Source organism: Lucilia sericata, unplaced genomic scaffold (assembly GCF_015586225.1).
Source record: "Lucilia sericata isolate MDLA Ls3-8-SP2 unplaced genomic scaffold, ASM1558622v1 Contig001931F_arrow, whole genome shotgun sequence".
In the NCBI taxonomy this organism is placed as follows: domain Eukaryota; kingdom Metazoa; phylum Arthropoda; class Insecta; order Diptera; family Calliphoridae; genus Lucilia; species Lucilia sericata.
In genome coordinates, this window is record NW_023995807.1 from 55,001 (window position 1) to 81,797 (window position 26,797).

Consider the following 26,797-nt stretch of genomic DNA (forward strand, 5'->3'; position numbering starts at 1 on the left):
CTATAGACTAGACTATAGATTAGACTATAGACTAGACTATAGACTAGACTATAGGCTAGACTATAGACCAGACCATAGGCTAGACTATAGACTAGACTATAGACTATACTATAGACTAGACTATAGACTAGACTATAGACTAGACTATAGACTAGACTATAGACTAGACTATAGACTAGACTATAGACTAGGCCATAGGCTAGACTATAGACTAGACTAGACTAGACTAGACTAGACTATAGACTAGACTACTAGACTAGACTAATAGACTAGAGCTAGACTATAGACTAGACTATAGACTAGACTATAGACTAGACTATAGACTAGACTATAGACTAGACTAAGAGACTAGATCTATAGACTAGAACTATAGACGAGGACTATAGACTAGACTAATAGACTAGGACTATAGACTAGACTATAGACTAGACATAGACTAGACTATAGACTAGACTAGACTATAGACTAGACTATGACTAGACTATAGACTAGACTATAGACTAGACTATAGACTAGACTATAGACTAGACTATAGACTAGACTATAGACTAGACTATAGACTAGACTATAGACTAGACTATAGACTAGACTATAGACTAGACTATAGGACTAGACTATAGACTAGACTATAGACTAGACTATAGACTAGACTATAGACTAGACTATAGACTAGACTATAGACTAGACTATAGACTAGACTATAGACTAGACTATAGACTAGACTATAGACTAGACTATAGAACTATACTATAGACTAGACTATAGACTAGACTATAGACTAGACTATAGACTAGACTATAGACTAGACTATAGACTAGACTATAGACTGGACTATAGACTAGACTATAGACTAGACTATAGACTAGACTATAGAATAGACTATAGACTAGACTATAGACTAGACTATAGACTAGACTATAGACTAGACTATAGACTAGACTATAGAATAGACTATAGACTAGACTATAGACTAGACTATAGACTAGGCTATAGACTAGGCTATAGACTAGACTTTAGACTAGACTATAGACTAGACTATAGACTACACTATAGACTATACTATAGACTAGACTATAGACAAGAGTATAGACTAGACAATAGACTAGACTATTGACTAGACTATAGACTAGACTATTGACTAGACTATAGACTAGACAATAGACTAGACTATAGACTAGACTGTAGACTAGACTATAGACTAGACTGTAGACTAGACTATAGACTAGACTATAGACTAGACTATAGACTAGACTATAGACTAGACTATAGACTAGACTATAGACTAGACTATAGACTAGACTATAGACTAGACTATAGACTAGACTATAGACTAGACTATAGACTAGACTATAGACTAGACTATAGACTAGACTATAGACTAGACTATAGACTAGACTATAGACTAGACTATAGACTAGACTATAGACTAGACTATAGACTAGACTAGACTATAGACTAGACTATAGACTAGACTATAAACTAGACTATAGTCTAGACTATAAACTAGACTATACTAAAAACAAGACTGTAGACTTGACTGTAGATTACACTAGAGACTAGACTATTTATTGGAGACATGACTGTAAACTTGACTTTATAATATGCTATACAATAGGCTATAGACTTAACTTAAGCTAGATTATATACTTGGCTATAGACTAGATTTTAGACTAGGCTATAGTCTAGACTGGACTATACACATGACTACAGACTAGACAGACTACACTAGAGACTAGATAATAGACTAGACCTTAGACTAGAATATAGACAAGACTTTTTACTAGACTATTGGCTAGACTTTAGACTGGACTTGCAACGACACTACAGACTGTAGACTTATGTTTATGCTTATACTATGTTATAGACTAGACTATTGACCATAATATTGCCTATAGGCTATAAACTAGACTATATTCTATAGAGTAGGCTTTAGACTAGAAAATATACTAGGTAATGTACTAGACTAGAGGCTGGACTATAGGTACGACTATAGGTTCGACTATAGACTTAGCTATAAACAGAACTATCTCTAGAAACAAATATAGCTACATTCATATATACTGGCTATATCCTAGAATATTTACTAGACTGTAACCAGTCTTATACACTTCCGTTGATTCATTCGGCTTTGTTACCACGATAAGTCACCTTCTTACAAAACGATAGAACTAGTTACATAAACATCGGTTCACTTCCTATTCTCTTATTAAATGTACAGCATTCAATGTTAAACTTCCCCCAAGCTTTCAAAAACGGTGAAATTTTCTGTATAGGATTTTCATTTCCTTTGACAAAATAAAAAGTTTTACACAATTTTGTTGTTTTTTTTAGATTTTTTTATTATTTTTAAAATGTTTAAATTTTGAATTTAAGTAAATAATTATAAATAATAAAATTTACAAAATGAAAACTTATTACAATTAAACAGAAAAATAATAATAATTATAATTATTAAAATAAAAATTTAAAATTAACATTACTATAGACACTTTGAATGTATATTTTATTTAAATTTTTTTTATTTTTGTTAAATGTTAAAGTAATATTTTTTCGCAGTTTTATTTTTTTTTGTTTTCATAACCTAAACAAATAATTTGTTTATTTATTAAGACATTTTGTAATTAAAGTTTGTTTTTGTTTTTTTTTATTAATATTTATTTATACTGATGACAATTAAAATTAAAAACTTAATTATATAAAAAAAAAAATAAAAAATCAATATTAATTACTAAAAAAGTTAAAGAGCAAGTAAGGAGTTAAATGATAATAAGGGTGTAGTAGTGGAAAGAGTCAAAAGACAGGAAACGGAAATTTAGTAGAGTAAGAATAATTGTTATGTAGTAAAAAAAGAAATTTACATATCAACAGTAATACTTTTTTTTAATTATATTTATAATTATTATATAGTTTTTGTTGTTGTTGTTTTTGTGGGGCTGATAAAAGGTAGTATAAATAGATTTTTTTTTGATGTTTTTGTTTTTTCATGTTGTTAAAAAGTATTGGATATTTTTAATATTTAATACAGGCAAGAGTTTTAGCAGCTTTTTTTTTACTTCAACTTCTTTAGTTAACTTTAATAGTTTGGTGTCAAAAACTGGAGTTATGGGGATTTTTAAAGGATCGGCTTCAAGTTGCAATAGCGATGATGATGATTTTGTTGTCTAGTTGTTTGTTGTAACTTATGGATGTATGGTTCTGTAAACATATTATTTAAGTAAATTGGTTAATGCGCCTGCGCATTAGTTTTAAGTTTGTTTTAAGTCTTGCTTTAAGAATATTTGTGAAAAAAATATTCAAAGAAGATTTTAGACAGTTTTTTTGATATGTTTTTTAAAATGTATATGTAAGATATTGCTGTTAAGTTTTTTTTTCTTCTTCTTCTTCTTATATATTGATTTAGTATTCGCAGACAGTATATACATAGTGTTTAATGTTGTGGTTGTTGTGCTGTTGTGTTGTAACCAAATGTTTTCTAAGCCATAAAACATCCATAATAAACGCCCTCTTAAAGTCATCAATATCCCTTGAGAGAGTAATTTTGACTTTATGTCATCAGCCAAGTGTTGTCAAATGAAACCATCACCTTTTGACAGTTGTTACGACCAAAAAAAAAACCCAAAAAACAAACACCACACACACTTTCACCCAATGGTTTAGAATAACAACCACCCACCTTAAGCTCAGCTTATTTAGCATCATGATCACCGACATTATCATCATCATTATTATCATCAGTGTCACCATTAGCTTTTCTTTTTGCTGTGATCATTTCCATAATGTTTAAGCTTTAATTGGGATTTAGATAAATAGTTAAACCAGCCACCATAGCAGTTATTTTAAGAAACCATATGATCTTTTTTTATGATCTTTAGAAGGAATAAAATGTGAGTGTGTGTTTCAAATGGTTATTTTTTTACATATGAGTGATTGCTGTTGTTGTTGTTGAGTTGTATATCTTTGACCATACTTGGTGTTTTTTTACTTTTAATTATTTCTACACTATTTTATGTTGCATTTTTTATTCAAAATTTATCTTTTTTTTTTTTTGTAAAATACTTAAAGGTGTTTTATGATTATTGTTGTTTTTTGTTGTTGTTGCAGTTGCTGTGTTTTTTATGTATACATATATGTAAAGTGCGTGGTAAATAAGTGGTGACATTTATTTAAAAAAAAATGGTGCTTTACAACAAAATATAGTAGAATAGTAGAGTAATTTATCGCCAGACACACTGACTACATCTAGAAAAAAAAGGGAAAAAGGAAAAGAAAAATGTCAATTAATAAATAAGCATTTAACTAAAAGCCCCATTACTAACTACTGGTATATAGAAAAGTAAACAGTTAGCTTAACATATAATAAATTTTACAGTATTTTTCATAAAAAGTTAAGGTATATTTTTGAATATGTTAAAAATCTTTAAGTAAAAACAGTTAAAACTTTCAAATAAAAAAAGGTTTTGAAATTTTTCTTAAACCTTAACCTTACTTATCATCTACAGATCAGCTAAAGTGAAAATCTTATAAAAGTTATTGTATTTCTCAAATTTCCAAATTATAACACTTTTTACGCTGAATCATCATATTTTCAAAATTATTAAAAGGCGTTATTTTTGGAGTGTTATAAGATTCAAAACATTTAAAAGATTAAGTTTAATCATATACAGAAATAGACATGATTATATTAGCTTTCAGGTGACACCATATTATTAAAATCCAATGATGCAATCTAATGTTAAGAGAGATTTAAATAGACTTAATTTTTAATAACAGTTTCAAAATATTCAATTTTCAAAAACCTATAACTTAAAAACAAAGTAATTTATTTTGAACTGTAATAAAGCAACTGAAAGCTAATTATAACAATAGCATATCTAGTTAATTTTAGAAGAATCGGTAAAGGGGTTTCGAAATTATATACATTTGAATTTCATTCTAAAATGCTTGGTGTTAAAACCTTAATAAAGGCCGTCATTTTGGAGTGTTATAAGATTCGGACCATTTAAAAGATTAAGTTTAATTTTAAACAGAAATAGACATGATTGTATTAGCTTTCAGATAACACCATATTTATTAAAATCCGATGATGCCATCTAAAGTTATAAGAGACTTAAGTTGAGTTAATTTTTAACAAATGTTTCAAAATATTCAATTTTCAAAAGCCTATAACTTAAAAACTAAGTAATTTATTTTGAACAGTATTAAAGCAATTGAAAGCTCATTATAACAAGAATATATCTAGTTAATTTCATTAAAATCGGTAAAGGGGTTTTGAAATTATACAAATTTGAATTTCCTTCAAAATGTCAAGTTTTAAAACTTTAATAAACATATAACTATTAACATTTTGAAGAAAAATTATATGTTAACTGAAAGTTAATTAAATAAAGAACAGTTATAACAACTTTTATAGAAATCTATATAAGGGTTTTGATTTTATATTAACTGAAAGTTTTAAACATTGTCAGCCCTCTTTGGAAAGCCAAGTGAGAGATAATTGTTTTAAAAAATTTAATTTCTTTTTAAAATCTCTATTATTTTAGCAAGTTTGCTAATAGATTATAACAGAAAATTATATAATTTTCAATTTTGAAAGTTAAATATAGGAAAATTTTTAATTTTTTGGGTAGAAAAACTCATTTTTTAACAAATTTAACAGTTTTAAGTTACAAATTAGTTGAAAAACACGTGGTGAATAAAAAATTTAACACTTTTCTTTTGTTTAAACAAAAATCCTTACAAGGTTTTTAACAATATACAATATACACCATATTTTAACAAAATGAAATATCAAATAAATGACAAACTTACCTGTGTTGTCTGAGATTATCACGTTGTTTGAAATATTTGCCGCAGACCTCACAGGAATATGTGATTTCTGGTGATTTGTGGGTACGTTCGTGTATCATTAAATTGTATGGTTTGGTAAAACGCCGCTGGCAATACTTGCAAATGAACTCACACTTCGGACGCATCTTGCGACGAAAGTCCGACCGGCAGTCATCATTGTCGATTCTCATTACAGCGAACATGGTGCTTAGTAGTGCTTTTTTTTCTTCTTCTGCTGTTGTTGTTGTTGTTGTTTTTTTTTCTACTTTTTCACACTAATACACACACAAACAACAGATGTTAAAATACAAAAAAAAAAAAAAGATAGACAACGAGGACACACAAATGAAATAAACAAAGCAAACAAACAAACAGTTAAATCAAGCTCACTCACAATTGTCGTGTGTAAATCACACAGTTAAACCGTTATAAATTTACTCTACTCTATTTTTTTCTATTCTATTTCTAGAGTACTTGCGTATATGATTACGTTATGTATTACTCTCTAAAGTAGTTGATTATTATAATGGTATTAGTGTAATTGTTTGTTTTTATTGTTGTTGTTACTTTTAATACACTCTTTCTTTTATATCCACTAACACTGTGTGTTTTAATTGTTCTTTATTTATTTTGTTATTAGAATTTCTTGTTACTTTTTTAATCAAACTGATAAGAATGATTAATCTTGGGGGTTTTTTTATGGCGTCGGTATGTTTTTTTACTTATTTGTTGTTTTTATTTTCGTAATTTTTTTTATTCTGATTGGCTCGTTGTTGCGCGTTGTACACGGTTTGATGTTTGAAATGTTAGTGTTGAATTGTTTGTGGTTCTGGGTGATAACAACCGTTATGAAGAGAGTTGCTGACAGTGTGACGTGTTATTTCAAATGCTTGATTTAAACGCCTTTTTAGCACTTTTGTTATTGTTGTCGTTGTTTTTTTTAGATTTCAACTAGTATGGCGTTTGTAAAATTGTTTGTTGGTGGTAGTTTTTTTTTTCAAAATAATAATAATGGTGGGCGTTGTTATAGTTTTTGTTGTTTTTCAACTTGCCAGTCTGATTGGCTGCAAATGTCACAAAAAATAATCTGTAAAAATACAAAAGAAAACAATAAAAAATTAATAATGATTTAATCAAATTTATATGCGTAGGACTTTTTTATTTTTAACTAAATGTTTAACTTGTTGTACCATTTATACAAAAAGAAACATAATTTAAAACAAAAATACTTCAACAGAAAATTTTTTCAATACAAGGCAACTGTTTACTGCAAAGTGTTTAATTTAGCTATAGCAAGCAACTTTTGTAATTGTTGTAAATACAAAACTTTCTTCAAAAACAATGAATTTGTTTGCTTTAATATTATTTTGTTGCTGCAACTGAAAACATTTAGTTGTTGCCAAAGAATTATTCATTTGTAGCAACTAAAACTGGAAAAAAGATTGCAAAGTGAGTAATATAGCAAATAATTTGTTTGCATTAATAATATTTAATTGCTGCAATTGAAAACATTTAGTTGTTACCAAAGAATTATTAATTTGTGGCAACTAAAACTGAAGAAAGATTGCAAAGTGTGTAATATAGCAACTGCAACCAACTTTTGTAATTGTTCCAATAAAAATCTTGATTAAAAAACTTTAACTTTAATAGAATTTTGTTGCTGCAATTGAACAATTTAGTTTAAATCATTACAGCGATCAACTTTTGTAATTGTAACAATAATCTTTATTCAAAAACTTTATTTTAATAGTTTTTTGTTGCTGCAACTAAAAAATTTAGTTGTTAGCATAAAATCATTTGTTTGTTGCAACTAAAACTGCTGTTAAGTGCAAAAATTTATAAAGATTGTGAATTAAATTTGTTTAGGGAAAATTTTCCTCTCATTTTAAAAGCAATTATTTTATAATTTTTTAATAATTTTAATTTATTTGCAGCTTTAAGGTGTGGCCTTTATTTTGATTTTATTACCGTTTTTTATAGAAATTTTATGTTATTTTTTTTTTTTTTTTTTTTTTGTTAATTTTTATTGTCATTTATTTACACCAATTGTATGCTTAAGAATCATTGATCAACTGCTATAAACAACAGGTATCTAAAGAATATTACGTACTAAATAAAATTCGCCTCTAAAGTTACTATTTGATATTTTATTAAAACTTTGTCCAACTAAATGATTTTAAAATCTAAATTTATAAACATCTCTTAATGCCGTTCACTGCTTTAGACTGTAATAGAATTTAAGTAATTTTCAAAAACAAAAAATGCTTAAAGGCAACACACAAACTTGTTGGCCTCCATTTTTAACATTCCACAAAAGGTTCAAACTGAAAAATACCCAAATAAATTTTTACCAAAATGTCATTTTTTTATTAATTTAAGAACATTTTAAAAAAATTATTAATTTTTTTGAATTGACTAAAAACTTTTTAAAAATTTAAAGGGACCTCAAACTGAATTACTTTTTCGTAACACTTTGGGGGTAACCAGAGTATAGACTAGTCTATAATCTAGTCTATAGTGTAGTCTATAGTCTAGTTTACAGTCTAGTTTATAGTCTCGTTTATAGTCTAGTCTATAGTATAGTCTATAGTGTAGTCTATAGTCTAGTCTATAGTGTAGTCTATAGTGTAATCTATAGTGTAGTCTATAGTCTAGTCTATAGTCTAGTCTATAGTCTAGTCTATAGTCTAGTCTATAGTCTAGTCTATAGTCTAGTCTATAGTGTAGCCTATAGTCTAGTGTATAGTAGTCTATAGTCTAGTTTATAGTGTATAGTAGTCTATAGTCTAGTCTATAGTCTAGTCTATAGTCTAGTCTATTGTCTAGTCTATAGTCTAGTCTATAGTATAGTTTATAGTCTAGTCTACAGTCTTGTCTATAGTCGAGTCTATAGTCTAGTCTATAGTCTAGTCTATAGTCTAGTCTATAGTCTAATCTATAGTCTAATCAAAGGTTTAGTTTAAAATCTTGTCTTTAGTCTAGTCTATAGTCTAGTCTATAGTTTAGTCTATAGTCAAGTCTATAGTTTAGTCTATAGTTTAGTCTATAGTCTAGTCTATAGTTTAGTCTATAGTCTAGTCTATAGTTTAGTCTATAGTCTAGTCTATAGTTTAGTCTATAGTCTAGTCTATAGTTTAGTCTAGTCTATAGACTAGTATATAGTCTAGTCAATAGTTTAGTTTGTAGTCTAGTCTATAGTCTAGTCTTTAGTCTAGTCAAAAGTGTAGTCTATAATCTAATTTAGTATATAGTATAGACTATAGATGAGACTATAAACTAGACTTTAGATTATATAATAGACTATAGACAACACTATAGACTAGACTAGATTATAGAATAGAATAGTCTATAGTCTAGTATATAATCTATTCTGCAGTCTAGTTAATAGTCTATTCTAAAGTCTTGTTTATAGTCTCGTTTACAGTCTAGTTAATAGTTTAGTTTATAGTCCAGTCAATAGTCTAGTTTATAGTCTATTCTATAGTCAAATTTATAATCTAGTCTCTAGTTTTTTTAGTCTATAATCTAGACTAGACTATAGAGTTGTCCATAGTCTATTCTATAGTATAATCTTAAGTCTAGTTTATAGTCTCGTTTATAGTCTAGTTTACAGTCAAGTCTACATTGTAGTTTATAGTCTAGTTTGTAGTCTAGTTTATAGTTTAGTCTATAGTCTAATCTATAGTCTAGTTCATATTCTAGTCTGAAGTATAGTCTATAGTATCGTCTATATAGTGATCATTTAAGTATAGTGATCATTTACTTTAGCACTTTAAAATCTAAAAAGAAATCTCTCTCTGTTATACGTTTATACCATTTCAAAATTTAAAATGTTCATGCCTGTTTTCCTCTCTCTTTAGTTTGGTAATATCCATTTTATATCTCTTATATTGCTCATATCTCTGACTAAATCCCCTAACAAAACCCATGTAAAACAACTGTTAGTTGGCCTTCAACAACTGTTTCAACACACACATATGCATGTACAACGTAACTAATTTTCAGTTTAATTATCTATGACATTCTAATAGAACCGCTCATTCAAACGCCCGGTATTTTCATATCCAACTGTTAACCTAATGTAACATATTTAACAATTTAATTCTTAATTTTATTTCATCATTATTGTTTAACAGCAAAGCAGTAACTCCTTCATAATTTTCTTTAATAATTTCCTCTTAACGGGGGAACGAACCAGTTTAGACAGAACAAAAAATAAGAAGGAATTTTTTAAAACTGAATAACCAGAGGGGGCGCCTATTGCAGCAGCTATATTAAATATATAAAATGATTAACGGCGACAAAATGACCATGTGACGCCACCAGAGTATTAAAACTGGAGAACAAACGATCATATGATTTCAAATGATCTATATAAAGAGCCGTAAAGGAAACAAAACAAAGTAAGTAAATATGAATTTTTTTATAGTTCTTATTGTTTTTTGTTTCAAAATCTATATAATAAAAACCATTTAACGATTTATATAGTAAAAGGATTTTTTTGTTATGCCAGTAAGAGAGTTAGGAGAGGGAGTAAGTTATAGGAACAATGAAAACAATAGCTGAGCATTTAGGCGTCTTTGGCGTCACCATTACAGTTGACTTGGTGTTACCCAAAAAACAGAAAAAGATCTTATTGTGGGAGCTTTTTTTTATAGGGTTTTAAAAGGTTCTTTTTTATTTTAGTTTTGTCAAATGAAACAAAAAGAATTTATCCCGCTGTGTGACCATAACAAAGTCACTCTTCATTTTGAAAAAGAAAAAACAATTTTTGAGAGTTTTGAAACAGACACCGAGCAGCTAAGTATTGAAATAATGTCCAGCTGTGCCAAGTTTAACAATATGTAAATGCGTCAAGTTCTGGGGCTGCATGTTATAAATATACAATTTTTATAATAATAAAAAAATATATAATGATAATAATAAGAAAAGAAGAAATATTTTGTGTGAAGTATGTGGATTTTTTTTTTTTTTGTTTTTGCTTTCAAGAAACAATGACAATCCTCTAAGTATCCAACCGTGAAAAGGCGCATAAAAAACAAAGGTTACCTACTTCCTCCTTATTATATTATTATATTTCTTTTTGGTAACCACTCATATGTTACTTAAAAGTCAGCAGTTTGTCTGGGAGATTCTGTTTTTTTTTTTTGGTTTGTTTTTCAAGAGCAGGCTTCTTCATTTTTTTATGGATTTGCTTAACAAGCTGTTATGAATGTCGTAAATTGTTATAAATTTTGAAAATTTATGTTAAATCTTTTTCCAAAGGCATTAATGTTTATTAAACAAAAACCATAAATATATTCGAAAAACAAAAAAACAACCAAATCTTTTAGCAAGCGCCAGCAGGACAAATATTTTTATTTGCTGCCCCTCTTTTTTAACAAAAAGCATTGTTAACGTTTTTTTTTCGAGAAGGGGGATTAAAATATGTCTGTCTGAGGCTGCTGGTATTTTATTTTTTCGCTTGTCACTGGTTATTTGCTTTATTTTAAGTTTTGTTATTTTGCTTCTGCAAAAATTTTGTTTTTTTAATATAATATCATGATGAAATCAAGCGATGATTAAGCCTCACAGCAGCAAGCCTTCTTACAAATGTTTCAAGGATTATACATAAATTTTGCTTTTAAAATTTATAATATTTTTTACTTTATTTTTTACAGTGGCTGTTAAATATAAAGAAAAAAAACGCTTTAAGATTAATAACAATTGATTAATGTAGTTTATTTGGTTGTTGTTGTGTAAAAAAAAAACAACACGAAATGAAATTTTGTAAATTATTTTAATGATCTTGTTAATTTTTTATATGAATCACAAGAAATTTAAGTTGAATAAACGTAATTCAGAAAAAAAATTAATTAAATTTAAATATTTTATTTGAAATTTCACAAATTGTTGAAGAGAATGCTGGTTCGCTTTACTTTTTAATCAATTTGGCCCAACTTTAAAAGGCTCCTATAAATGTAATAACCTGCGAATTTTTTAAAACAGTTTAAAGAATTTATTCTACTTAAGGTCTACTTTCATATTATATTCAAAATCTTTTTAATCAGGTCAATCCATAAAGCCAAGTTTAACTTTTAGTTTTGAAAATTTTTTCCAATTTTGTTTCGCAAACATAAACTTTGAAAAATTATTAAAAATCATTGGATTAAGTTAATGGCAAAAAGTTTTCTTTAATTGATTTCTTAAGGAAATGCCTTTCATGAACATTTTTCATAAAAATTTTTTTTCTTTTATTTACAATTTTATAACATTTTGAAGATTTGTCTATTTAATTGAAAATTTTGTTAATTTTTCTTTCTAAGCCTGAACTTTGAAAAATTATTAAAATTCATGGGTTTAAGATAATGGCAAAAAGTTTTCTTTAAATGATTCTTTGTGGTTTTGCCTTTTCTCGACATCTTCTATAAATATATTTTTCTTTTTATTTACAATTTTATAACATTTTGAAGATTTGTCTATTTAATTGATTTTTTTTTACTTTTTCTTTCTAAACCTGAAGTTTGCATAATTATTAAAATTTAGCGGTTTAAGTTAATGGCAAAAAGTTTTATTTAAATGATTTCTTAAGGTTTTGCCTTCCATGAACATTTTTTATAAAAATATTTTTTCTTTTATTTACAATTTTATAACATTTTGAAAATTTATAAATTTGATTGGAAATTTTGTTAATTTTTCTTTCTAAGCCTGAACTTTGAAAAATTATTAAAATTCAGCGGTTTATGTTAATGGCAAAAAGTTTTCTTTAAAGGTTTTGCCTTCCATGAACATTTTTTATAAAAATATTTTCCCTTTTATTTAAAATTTTATAACATTTTGAAAATTTATCAATTTTATGAAAATTTTTTAATTTTTTCTTTCTAAACCTGAAATTCAGATAATTATTAAAATTCATGGGTTTAAGTTAATAGCACAAGCTTTTCTTTATAGGATTTCTTAAAGCTTTGCCTTTCATGAACATTTTTTAAAAAAATATTTTTCTTTTATTTAAAATTTTATAACATTTTGAAAATTTATCTATTTAATTGAAATTTAGTTTACTTTTTCTTTCTAACCCTAAACTTTGCTTAATTTTTAAAATTCATGGGTTTAAGTTAATGGCAAAAACTTTTCTTTATATGATTTCTGAAAGCTTTACCTTCTGTAAAAATTTTTAGAAAAATATTTTTCGTTTTATTTTAAATTTTATAACATTTTGAAAATTTAACAATTTTATGGAAATTTTTAAAATTTTTTCTTTGTTAACTTGAACTTTGGTTAATTTTTAAAATTCATGGGTTTAAGTTAATGACAAAAACTTTTCTTTATAAGATTTCTGAAAGCTTTGGCTTTCATAAACAATTTTTAGAAAAAAAATTTTCCTTTTATTTACAATTTTATAATATTTTAAAAATTTAACAATTTCATGTAATTTTTTTTATTTTTTTCTTTCTAACCCTGAACTTTGTTTAATTTTTAAAATTCATGGGTTAAAGTTAATGGCAAAAACTTTTCTTTATATGATTTATTAAAACTTTACCTTTTTTAAAAAATTTTCAGAAAAAATATTTTTCTTTTCATTTACAATTTTATAACATTTTGAAAATTTATCAATTTCTTGAAATTTTTTTTATTTTACAAAAACTTTAAGAAATTTTTAAAATTCATTGATGAAAGATAATTGAAAACAGCTTTCTTTAACTTATTATTAAAGTTATTGTAAATGAGAAAATTTTTATAAAAAATTAATTTTAAATTTTTTTAAATTTTATGACAAAATTAAAATTTTGGTGTTTTTTCTCTAAAAATAGGAACTTTGAATAATTTTAAAAATTCCAAGATGAAAATAATTGAAAAGTGGTTTTAGAAGATTACTTTAGAAGTTATAGGTAAACTGTTAAAAATATTGAAAAAAAAATTAGTTGAATTTTTTACATAAATAAGACAAAAGAACATTTTATTTGCAAAATTTATAAAAAATACCAAAACATTTATTTAAACAGTAAAATAACATTAATGATAATGTAAACAAGACATGACAGTATTAAACAAGACAAAACCAGACAAGACAATAATCTTAATCTTAAGTTAATTTCAAACATATGCTTTCTGGCCTACAAAAATCAATAGAAATCTTGTTTTGAAAACTTCTTGTATTCAAATTGTATTAAAACGAAAATCCGATTATAGTTGGAGTCCTGCCGTTAATGTTGCCACACAAACCGACAAAAAAAGTGTGTCCAGGCGTACGTACATAAGTTGCATACACCATGGTGCAAATTTGTTTTAAAGTCTTTTTGGCTAAGGCGAGGATTGCATCAATAATACCATGTTTAACACAATGTTAATCGCATTAATCTTGTGCTAAAAATAATTAGTGTTGTGTACACAACAACATACGCAACAATAAACACACATGATAGCATATGAATGTAAATATGTTATGGATGGACGGACGGTTGGACGGATGGACAGACTTTTGGTTGAAAAAAATGAAGTGTCACTACACCACATGAGGCCATTTTAGCCACAACATCTTTAAAGCATTTTAACTTAAATCATGTTAAACTAAAGGGAAACCCTTAATACTATATAATATTTTGATATTTTGCTTGTTGTTTGCGTCACACTTTACAGGATCAAAGCAGCGGACAAAAAAATGAGCAACAAGATCAAACTTCATAAAAATTTGTTTGTGTGACTGCAATATAAGCTGAAATACAAGTGTTAATACTGCATGAAATTAGATTTACTTTTTTTTTTGTTTTGTTTTGCTGATTTGTATGTTTTAAGTTATTTCTTTTGAAAGTAAAAATCGCCCAAGTTGAAAGTGTTTTTTTAATCTTTTCTCTTTTTTTTATAGGCAAACTGCAAATGACTTTTGCTTTTTTTCTTTTATTACTTTTTGCCAAGAATACTTATGTCTTTACAAAAAAAAGGATTTTCTTCTCAAGATTAGGGCGTAAATAAAGCAATTGTTTTCTTAGAATTTTTAAGTTAAATATTAAACGAAAATCACACTTTAACTGCCTTTTAAAAGAGAAAAACTGAAAATTTAACAAAAATTAAAAGAAAATCAAAAACATGTTTAAACATTTATAATCTTATAATGTTCTACATAAATATTATTTTTAAGGTGTCATTGTTCCAAAAAGAAAAAAAACACCAAAAAAAATGGAACCCCCTATTATACTTATTTGTAGGCGTTTAGCTAAGGTGGCAAACGTTATATTAAAAGGAAATCAGTTAAAAGAAAATTGTTACCAATTTCGTTTTAAATGAATATAATGATAATGACTACAATTCCTGGAATTACACACACATAATTTTCATTACACAACAATTAAGCCAACAAAACTCTTGAAAAAAAAACTATAATAAATTTAAACCAAAACTAGCATGTGGTCGATCGTTGTAACGATCGTTAGTAGGATTCTTTTATTTCAATCAATATCAACTTCTTTGTTGTTAATTTCTCTTTACACTAAAGCGGCCTAATTTTGAAGTTAAAACGTAAAAGTAGTAGTAACCTATTTAACAAAAGATTTTTTAAAGAAAGAAAAAAAACAGGACAGTGGCCTTATTTTGTGTATGTGTGTGTGTGTTACTAAAACATTTCTATAAACTATTTGTTTCTTTTGGCATTCTCTCAAGTGCTTGTTTCATTGTCCTTTTGTCTGTTCAAACAAAACAATTTTGTTAGTTTTTTTTTTATCTCATTGTGTTTCTTTTATAGTTTCTTTTGTTTTCATTAAATAGTTTGAAGTTCTTTCTTTGGGGCAGTTAAAAATGCGTGTGAAAATGTCATCAGGACACTGACACTTTAAAAATTATATAAAATATAGTTAATAGTAAAAAAAAACTAGAGTACTTCTTCCACTACTAGTTTATTGTTTGGAAAATAAATGATTTATGTGGGAAGAACATATTTTAGTTAAAGAAATTAATATTTAGCTTTGCACTTTGACCTTTTTGTTTTTATTTTTCTTATTTTAAGTAATTTAATTTTAATTATTTCTTTTCTTTTTTTGGCAAAAGAAAGGAAATTTTGAGAACAATGGCTATAAATCCAAGGAAATACATTGAGGTTTCTATAGGTTCCTTTAACAGTGCCTAAGGTGGGAATTTATCAGACTATAACACTAATCTTTAACTCTACTAATCAAACTCTGTGCTTTAAGCAATTTTTAAAATTCGGAGGTTGTAAATAATTGAAAAAAGTTTTCATTAGATTATCTCCTAAAGTATTAGAATTTAGAAAAAATTTATAAAAAAATCTTGTTGTTGTTATTTAAAATTTTACAGTAAAAAAGAAAAATTAAGAATTTTATATAATTTTCAAAACTTTAAATGAGTGCTGGTTGTAGGGTGCTTGACAAAATCAAGTTGAAATTTTAAGAATAATATTCTTCAAACACTAATCTATGGATTAAATTACAAAAACAAGATATTTTGTAAAAAAATTTAAAAAAAAATTGCTCTTAACTTTTGGCAATTTTTTCAACTTTTTGTTTAAAAACCAAAACTTTGTGTAATTTTTAAAATTCGTAGGTTGTAAATAATTGAAAAAAGTTTTCATTAGATTATTTTCCAAAGTATTAGAATTTAGAAAAAATTTATAAAAAAATCTTGTTGTTGTTTTTTTAAATTTTACAGTAAAATTAAAAAAATACGAATTTTATATATTTTTCTTTTCATTTAATTAAGTGCTTGTTGTAGGGTGCTTGACAAAATAAAGTTAAAATGTAAATTATAATAATCTTTAAACACTTATCTATGGATTAAATTTGTCAAATTTTTCAACTTTTTGTTTAAAAACCAAAACTTTGTATAATTTTTAAAATTCGGAGGTTTAAGATAATTGAAAAAAGTTTTCATAAGATTATTTCTTAAAGTATTAGAATTTAGGAAAAATTTATAAAAAAATCTTATTGTTGTTTTTTAAATTTTACAGTAAAAAAGAAAAATTAAGAATTTTATATAATTTTTATTACTTTAAATGAGTGCTAATTGTAGGGTGCTTGACAAAATCAAGTTTGAATTTTAATAATAATAATCTTTAAACACTAATCTATGGATTAAAGTTCAAAAACAAGAAATTTTATTAAATAAATTTTTGAAAAATTTGCTATTAACTTTTGTCAATTTTTCCAACTTTTTGTTTAAAAACACAAACGTTGTGCAATTTTTAAAATTCGGAGGTTTAAGATAATTGAAAAAAGTTTTCATTAGATTATTTCTTAAAGTATTAGAATTTAGGAAAAATTTATGAAAAAATCTTGTTGTTGTTATTTAAAATTTTACAGTAAAAAAGAAAAATTAAGAATTTTATATAATTTTTAAAACTTTAAATGAGTGCTGGTTGTAGGGTGCTTGACAAAATCAAGTTGAAATTTTAAGAATAATAATCTTTAAACACTAATCTATGGATTAAATTACAAAAACAAGATATTTTGTTAAAAAATTTTTTAAAAAAAATTGCTTTTAACTTTTGGCAAATTCTTTCAACTTTTTGTTTAAAAACCAAAACTTTGTGCAATTTTTAAAATTCGGAGGTTGTAAATAATTGAAAAATGTTTCCACTAGATTAATTGTTAAAGTATTAAGTTTAAGGAAAAATTAATAAAAAAATCTTTTTGTTGTTGTTAAAACTTTTATAGCAAAAAAAACTCAATAAGAAAATTTTAAAAAAATTTAATTGATTTCACAAGCCGGCGCAAATAATATTAAATAATTTAGTATTATTAAAGTCTTAACTTTCTAAAGCTTCAGAAAGCTTTCACAAAAATGTTTGGAAAATTTTTTCAAAACAAATATATACATACTGATAATATTTAATCTTTAAACAATATTTCTAATAAACTCAAACCTTAAAATACTTTATTATCAACAAAAAAAATTAACTTAAAGCTTTTAAAATATATAAACTTTTATATTTTCTTTCTTACTCTCAGTGTAAATAATAATTAATTTTAATTTACGTGCTATTTGTTTAAATTACTCGAACAAAAAAAAACAAAACCAACAGAGCAGCCAATCAAAAAGCGTAAGACTGGTAGCTCTTAAGGCCATAACCACTTTAATACGTACAAATCCATCCACAGACAACAAATGTACACACACTTGTCTTCTTTCTTGTTTTTTTTTTTTGCCCCCCATGACAAACGAGTAGTAGTGTACATAGTCGGCAATTTATACAGAGAGAGAAAAAGTTGTTGGGAAATGTGACAAACAAGAAATTCGGTAGCCAAGCATGAACTGTATGGATGATGGTTGAAAGTGTTAATGAATGGTTGGGATATCTGGTTGCTTAGCGAGTGTTTAAGTGTTGAGAGTGTGTTGTGACGCCAATTAAGTTAAAAACTACTGTTTGACGCAAGATCATCATAAATTGCAAGATCAATTTGTAGATTGTGTTCGGCAGATATCTTTTTTTGGAGCTTACTTTAGCTTTTATTACAGATTAGTGTTTTTTGAAATATTACTACTTCTCTAAAACCACTGTTTATCGCAAAAGATCATGAATTGCTAGATCAATTTGTAGATCATACAGCAGAGATCTTTGTTGAAGCTTGCTTTTAATGGAGTTTTGAATGGTTTCAATAAAAAAATCTATCAATATTTTGTTAGTTTATGAAATATTGCGGATCACAAAAGATCATGGATTTGCAAGATCCATTTGTAGATCGTACAGCAGAGATCTTTGTGGGAGCTTATGTTTGTTTTTAAAACAGTTTTGGGATTTTGAAATATTACTGCTTCTCTAAAACCACTCTTTGAAGCAAACGATCATGAAATGCAAGATCAATTTATAGATCGTACAGCAGAGATCTTTGTTAGAGCTTACATTTGCTTTTAATAAAGATTTTGGCTTTTGAACAGCTTCCATAAAGCTACTGTTTAACGCAAAAGATCATGAAATGTCACATAAATTTGTAGATCGTACAGCAGAGATCTTGTAAGAGCTTACGTCAGCTTTTAATGGAAATTTCGGTTTTTGAAATATTACAGATTCTATAAAACTACTGTTTATAGCAAAAGATCATGAAATGCAAGTTCATTCTATAGATCGTTTAGCAGAGAACTTTGTTAGAGCTTATGTTTGCTTTTAATAGAGATTTGAATGATTTAAAAACTACTGTTTAACCTAAACGATCATGAAATTCAAGATCAAGTTGTAGATCAAACAGCAGAGATCTAGTCGGAAGCTTGTTTGGTTTAGAGGAAAAATCTATCAATATTGATTTTTAAAAAGCCGGATCTATAACTGAAAGTTTTTAATAACAAAAAAACTTAAAAAAAGCTTTTTAACGGGTTTATATAAAAACTTTCGAGATCGAAAATGTTAAACGTTTTCGATACATATAACGATAGTTTAATTTTAGTCGCTTTTCCAATTTTCTTGATAAAAGAACAAAAAAATCTTCTCAAAACTTTTAAAGTGAGCTTTTGAAAACTTTCGTGTATCTAAATTCAAAATCTTATTGCGAAATAACATTTTCTGTGAAAACAATGTCGCATTAAACATTATCTTAAAGCTCAAGGCATTTTCCATTGTAATAGGTACACAGAGTCTAGAATTTTTAGTTGCTGCAACCAAATTTTTGATTAATTAACACTTAAAGCTTTTAAAGAGAACTTTCAAGAATAATTGAAACACTGTTGTAAAACTTTTTTATAAATTATTTAAATTTTACATAATAGTGAAATAATCAGTTCTTTGAGATTAATGTAGGGTTAAGTTTTAACATAAATTTAAAATATTTCTTAAGCCCTTTTGTCGATTAGCGCTCAAAGACGGAAATTTCAGTTGTTGTAACCAAATTTTAAGTAAATTGAATAATTTAGTTTATAGCAATTGAGTTTTTAGTTAAACCGTCAAAAATTCTTAACAAATGTTGTAACATTTTGTTTGGTTTTTTTTAATTTAATAAACACAACTATTTATATTGATTGCAGTAACAAAATTAATACATTTCCAATAGCAATTAAAGAAATTTAGTTGAGCCAACTAAAGTTCTAACAAAATTATCAAATTTTGTAAATTTTTCGATTGCTTTAACCAAATTATTACATTTGCCAACAAATTTTTGAGATATTTAAAAAAAAACACTTTTCTCTGTGTAGCTAAGACTTTGGCTTCTGTTTAGTTGCTCTTTGCACAAGACAAAGAAAAGAGCTTTTTTACTTTGACAGTAAAAGAAGAAAACAGAAGTAGGAGGTGCTTAACTCCAGTAGCCGAAGTTTTAACTAAAGCACGAACAGGATCGAGTTTAAAAAAAAAACTTATTGACCAGTAGTAATCAAGTTAGAAAGGAATACAATTAGAATATTATTAAAATCAAATAAAAAAAAACAAAACTTACCTTTTTAATAACTGAAGAAATTATAGGAATTAATAAAATCAAAATGTTTTAAACATTTGATAGATCACGACTCTCAGCTTATTAAAAGTTTAATTGTTTCAACCAAAAAACTTGTAGAATATTTTAAAACTTTGTTTTTAATTATTGCCGTAACTATGAAATTATAATTTGTTTTATAATTTTAAAACTTTTTTTTAATTTAAAATTTTTGTTAAAATTGTTTAACAGTTTCTTTTTTTATGCTTTTTTTAAAATTTTTTTGTAATTTAAACTTTTTTTTTTGTAATAACTACGCGTGTTACTACTTGTTGGTGCGTGATTGCTAACAAACTAAATAAGCCAAGCTTCTTTTGGTAGTAAGCAAGTCAAGTCGCTTCGCGTTGAGTCAAGTTAAGACAAGACAAGTAATAATACTGCTGCTGCTGTTAGTGTTAGTTGTTGTTGCTTTTTTATTAAACTGAGTTTAAAAAAAAAAAAGTTTGATTTGTTTGCTGGTTGGTTGGTTGGTTCGTTGTTTGCTGGGTTTTGTTGTTGTTGGAGACGTTAATATTATTAATAAAATATATTCCACTTCCGAACGCTTCCGTGCGCGACAGTCAACTGCAAAGTTACGATCGAAATTTCAGCTTAACGGCTGCCTGTGTTGAGCTCGCGAGTGGCTTCTGCTTGTGGAGTTTTTAATATGGAGGTAGATGTAGTAGTTGTAGTAGTAGAGTGTGATGTTTAGGTTTCAACTTAGCAAACGTACGAAACTCATCGGTCGTATTTTTTTTGTTTTTCTTTTTGAACGAACAATAACAACAAATGAAATGATCACAGTGAAGAAAGAAAACAACGGTCTTTCGGTTTGTCTGTATGTAGCTATCTATGTAGGTATGTATGTATTATTATTTGTTAAATGTTTCTGTTTTGCCGTGCTACACGTTCACACAACGACTTACTTGTGTCTTGTCTTTTTTGTCTTGATCACCGATCACTACTTTAACTTTAGCTGTTTCTTCGTTTTCCTTCACCTCCTGCTCTTCTTCTTCTTCTTGTTCAGGTCTTGGGTTTTGAGTTTTCAATGTGTTGTTGTTGTTGTTGCATCTGTGTGAGTTAGTTTTGTGTGTCTTCTGCACTGCTCTTTTTTTGAACTACTGCTCTAATCTTTGGTTGGTTGACTGTGGCTGTTTGAATTGGACGGATGGATGGCTGGCTGGCTGGATGTTTTGTTGTTTAGGGCGCTTTGCTTTGTCTTAAACTGGGTATCGTGTTTGTTGTTGTTGTTTTTGTTTACTAAAGAGTGTGTGTGCCTGTATGTGGTTGTTACTCAAAATAAAAATGAAGACAAAATATCTTCATGATCATCGCTACCACCACCTTTTTCATTACATTACTCACCTCTACACTGGTCTTTAACGTTTACTCTCTCAAACTCGTTCATTCATACATTCATTCACCTTTCCTGGGCAAACATCCGATATAGCAGCAATTTACGGCTGTTTAGTTTCTTGCCTCTCTTTCTTAACTCATTGCCTCTCATTCTCTCTTTCTTAGCCTTTAACAATCTTTTAGACACTTTGAGCCTAGCCTTCATTCATTAAAATGCCAAAAAAAGAGTCAAGCATTAAAAGAGTAAATAGTTTTCTCCAAAAAAGAGAGTTAAACACACAAAAAAAATGACTCATTTAGAGAAAAATCAAATTTAAAAGGGCTTCCATGCTAAAACCTATTGAGTTTTTAAGCCGACTTGAATACCCCCTCAAAAAAAACCAAATAACCACCGAAAAAGAGTTAAGAAAAAGCCTCTTTAAACTAAAGACAACAAAAACAAATTTCAAAACAAATATGTATCTGAAAAAAAGGGGGCGTCTACCTACGCCACATTTTCGCTCAGAGGAGTATTGGTAATTATGTCCAAATAAAAGGCTACTGGTGGTAAAAAAGAAGAAGTATAAGAGTTAGTAGAACCAGTACAATGTGTGTAACCCAACTCAACCTGTACATATTAATTAGTCTCTTTTGGGGGGTTTTCTTTAGGTTTTGTTCCATTTCCTCTTTCTTCTTTATGCTTTATGCTAGAAACGAGTAGCATTTGTTCGTTGTTTAAACAACTTCAACTTCATTTTGTTTGTGTGTGAGTCTGTCTCCCTCCCCAAAAATAAAAACATGTTAGTTAAACCGCTTTTTTTTTTGCCTTCTCTTTCCTGGCTACTGATCTTTAAGTTGCTCGATAAGCTCAGCTACTGTGTGTTTAGCTGCTCAAAAAGGAGATCAATACTATAAAAACTGCCACCACTACTAAGACAATTTTTAATAAAATTGTCCCTATCAATTTAAGAAAAAAATATAATAACAATCTCTTGCCTGTTTTAGCTTGCCCCTGCATGTGTGTTTTTTGTTAACTTCACTCTTCTTTTTTGTTTTCAAGCTTTTCTTTTGTATAGAGTCTCTATAAGGCGTAACTTATGCCAATCAACCAATAGCAGTTAAACAAACCTGTATTGATTTTAAACAATTTCCGTTAATTGTTAGAATTTCAATTTTCTAAAATCAAATTAACAACAAAACTTTAATTTAAAACATACTCAAGTTGTTGTTGTTGTTTTCGTTATTGAGTAGAGTTCTCGAAACATCCAACTATTTCCTAATTTATCTTAAAATTCTTTTAAAAATATTTATGAATGATTTTGTTCGCTCATTCATAACAAAATTTTATGACGACAAAAGTTTGGAATTTTTCAAGGACTTAATCGCGTTTATTTTTAAAATTAATCAAAATTTTACTAATTTTAAGAGTGTAAAGAATGTACTATCTTGAAATTGCTAAAATAACGTTATTAAGAGCTAATAAAAGTCTTTTCTCTGCTATAGTAGGAAGTCTTAAAATATCTTTTGGGAATCTATTTAGCTGCTTTTCAGAAGTTTTATATTTTCAGAATTGTCTTGTCAATCATTTTGTTTAGTTTAGATCAAAATCTTAAATATTTTTTTACACAAAATCCCTTAATTTTAAAGAAATGGCAAATTTTTCTAAACTGAAACCTTAAAGCGATTGCAAAAGCCTATTCGAATAACGAATTTTACGAATCCCTATAACCATTTGCTTTTGAAAATAGAACTTCTATTCTTCATGGTTTCGATTTCCGGATTAATCACTCCTCTTCAGCATTCCGATTACTTTTCCGCATTCAGTTACGTTACGCTCGAATATTGGTATTCCAATAAAAAACCGAATAGTAAGAAAAAGAAGAAGTAATTCCTATTTTATTTCAATGCTTCACGATTGTGTTCTGTATTACGATCGTAAGAGCTCTGAAATGCAGATTACCAAAGTTGCCAAACGAAGAGAATTTCGATACGAATTGAAATACAGAATAGGGGTAAATATTTCGATCGATTATCTTCGTTTATTTTGTAAATTTGAAAGAGAATCCTTGATAATTTGTTGTCAATAAGTCCCTTTGAACATTAAGAATTAGTAACAATTCGGTATTAGGTCTTAAACTTAAAAATTCGCGATTTCGTGGAACCTAAAATATGTTGTCATTATGGAATGTGTGGTCGCAGATTCTTGTTTTTTGAACAAGTTCCCTTCAAACGATTCTGTTGTATTCCGTACATGTTTCCTCTATTGGTGTGACCACATTTAAGTAGTTCTTAATATATAGGGTCCATTTAGTGTCAAAAAATCCAAAGCATTTTCGCATTTATATCGATTCAGCACTTACGATCTCTTGCGCTTTATGTCTTTCAATACATCTCGGCTTTAAATCGTATGTTACCCACTTTGTAGGAATATTGCTGATCGGCAACCTTTGTAGAGTTTGATAACAATCTTCAATAATATCTGCAATTTTAGATCTTCAACCTTTTTTTGCTGGCCTGAACAAACTTCGCTTACGTGTCAGGTTCACTACTTCTAAAGCACACAAACTATCTGTCGCACGTTAAAACCGATGAAATACATTCACCATATAATTTGGTGAATTTCCACAATATCATTTTCCGACCCAATACAGTATATACGTATGTATTTATATTCTGTAATCTTATAGCTAGCGAATTCGATTAAGTTATGTCCGTCTGTATGTTTGTTGAAATAAATTTTCTAAAAACCCCGGATACCTCTCTCAGGGATCCATTTCATGAATAATTGTTTCAGACTTTCAAGAAGTTTCCTATTTAAAATCAGCATAATCGGTCATTCTGTTTGTAACATATCGACATGTTGGTCTAACACCCATAAAAGTATATATATATTCTGGGTCCTTATTAGATTCTAAGACGATCTAGCCATGTCTGTCCGTCTGTTGAAAACACGATAGGATCCAAATGGAAAGCTGAAATTGTTGTTTGGTATTGAAAATGCTCAAGATCGGTTCACGATTTCAACTGGCTTCCAAACAAATGGACCCCGAAATATAGTTTAAATTGTTACAACTGGCTTAAAAATACCAGTGTAATGATGAAATTCAGCATAAACATATTAGACCCCATATAAGTTTCCACTCAGAAAATTACTTAAACATTCATTATGAGCTTAAAAATATCACTTTAGCAATGTTAACAAGATTTATAGGAACCAAAATCCCTTTTCCAAGTTTTATGTGGTTCAGGACATAATTGATCCTATAAGGTCCCCTTGAGAAAATGAATTTAAAGTTAATAACTGACTTAAAAATTCTAATATAGCAATGAAATTTCACATAAACGAGTTTTATATTAACTTAAATCTATGTACTAAGTTCTATGAGGAACTGGCCATAATTGACTCTACCCCCATATAAGGTCTCCTTCAGAAAATGACTTTAACGCTCACTACTGGCTTTATGGACAGAAAATTCAAAAATCTGTATCGAATTTTATCAGGAACGATGCATAATTTACCCTAAACCCATACGTATATAGGGGCCTCTTCAGAAATTTACTTTAACGCTTATAGCTGCTTTAAAATGTAATGATGAAATTCGACACAAAAATGTTTCTTAGGAACCGAAACCTATATACCCAATTTTATAAGAATCTGTTCATAGTTGACCCTCTATCCCCCATAAAAATCTTCTTAGCGAAACTTTTTATTCCAAAAGAATTGAATTATAATAGAATTTGAAAACAAAAATACCTAATTACTTTTCTTAATTTGGGAGAGCATGGTCCATAAGTCCCCCAATCCCTTATTCCAAAAATCCTTCTGACGTTCATATTATTCTAATTCTCCAAGTCCCTATAAAGGGCCAGCTTTCGAAATGTATCTTTACGATATTTGATATATATGTATGTATGTAGATTTATTTACTTTGCGTTTATAAATCCAGAAATAAATTTCTTAAATTATAGATTCTGAAATAAATGTTTATAAACGATATCTCATACCCACCATAATCCCCCCTATTTCTTACCACATAAAACAAAAAGCTTTGTCCATACATATTTGACATCTTTCATTTTTTACATTTGTTTGTTTCTTTTTTTCTAAAAGGGGAGCATAAATGCATTTGTGTGTGTGTGTGTGTGTGTGTTTATATCTATGAATGTGTTTTTTGTAAACTCTAAGCAAGCCAATGAAAACACGTAAAACCGGTAGCTGGTTAGTGTATATCTGTATGTGCAAAGTGCATTTAATTTTATTTGTTTTTCTTTTTACAACAACAACAATATGGCTACTGTTTACGCACACAAGACAATATAAACGAAGAATGTAGTAGGCATGCTATTATACCCAACAAACAATTTACTCATGTTTAAATTAAAAAAAGTTTGTACTTTATAGAAAAAGTAAGTATGTTGTATATGATTATTTTGAGAACTTTCGAAATTGATTTAAGCTCGAATGTATACTTATTTTGAGATGCAATACGATTAATTTCTGATTATAAAAGATTGATGAAATCCCAAACGTGCTGGATTTGAGCTCGATTCGTACTTGATTTCAGAATTCGAAAAATTTGAGCAAACAAAGTAGTATAAATGAGATTGAATACGTAGAATAAGATTAATAAAAATTAAGATATCCTTAAATGTTACATCAGTAAGAATATGCTATAAAAGTCTTATAAATACTTTAGGTAGTTAGAAACAATGAAATTATACCTTGTTTTTCTTTTGTTAAAAAGACACTTCGAATAAGTACTTGTGAAGAATCATGGATCTATTACGATAACCCGCAGCGGCCCATGATCCGAATCGACACTAAAGCAAAATACCCATGACGATAAGGTTATATTCTATTTTTGGAGGAAAAAGTCTTATATTTATTAAAAGCTGCTAAAACCTGCCAGACCATAACTGACAAGCTGTACCCAATGCAACAGATCCGCTCGATCGCATATTTCATTGTCTGTTAAAACCTACATAAGAACAAGTGGTCGGGAAATTTTAAAACATCCATCTTTTAGTGCAGACCTTGCCTCATCTCTCCGTGAAAACCATGACTTGAGAATGCGGTCCGAAATTGGCTTCTTAGTTAGTTAGTTAGTTAGCTAGCTAGTTAGTTAGTTAGTTAGTTAGTTAGTTAGTTGTTAGTTTGTTTGTTAGTTAGTTAGTTAGTTAGTTAGTTAGTTAGTTAGTTAGTTAGTTTTAGTTAGTTAGTTAGTTAGTTAGTTAGTTAGTTGTTAGTTAGTTAGTAGTTAGTTAGTAGTTAGTTA

General features: G+C 27.7%; 1 protein-coding gene across 2 annotated transcripts; it reads right to left on the bottom strand.

The window, feature by feature from the left end:
* Positions 1-4,070: 4,070 nt before the first annotated feature.
* Positions 4,071-21,106, bottom strand: LOC119613029 (protein drumstick). Of its 2 annotated transcripts, XM_037968965.1 has the most exons (4): positions 20,172-21,106; positions 6,221-6,913; positions 5,809-6,101; positions 4,071-4,239 (listed from the first exon to the last, which is right to left on the bottom strand). In XM_037968965.1, exons 3-4 carry the CDS (start codon positions 6,027-6,029, stop codon positions 4,215-4,217), a joined length of 246 nt encoding a protein of 81 aa, XP_037824893.1. In that variant the 5' UTR covers positions 6,030-6,101; positions 6,221-6,913; positions 20,172-21,106; the 3' UTR covers positions 4,071-4,214. The 2 variants fall into 2 exon arrangements, with proteins under 2 accessions (XP_037824893.1, XP_037824892.1); XM_037968964.1 differs by having other exon boundaries at positions 5,809-6,913.
* Between the last annotated feature and the right edge of the window lie 5,691 nt (positions 21,107-26,797).

Excerpts from the sequence above, each read along its gene's own strand:
- LOC119613029 (XM_037968965.1), bottom strand. The coding sequence starts at position 6,029 with ATGTTCGCTGTAATGAGAATCGACAATGATGACTGCCGGTCGGACTTT. Across the intron at positions 4,240-5,808 it reads GATAATCTCAGACAACACAG|ATGTAGTCAGTGTGTCTGGC; the intron begins GTAAGTTTGTCA and ends TTTTTTTTCTAG.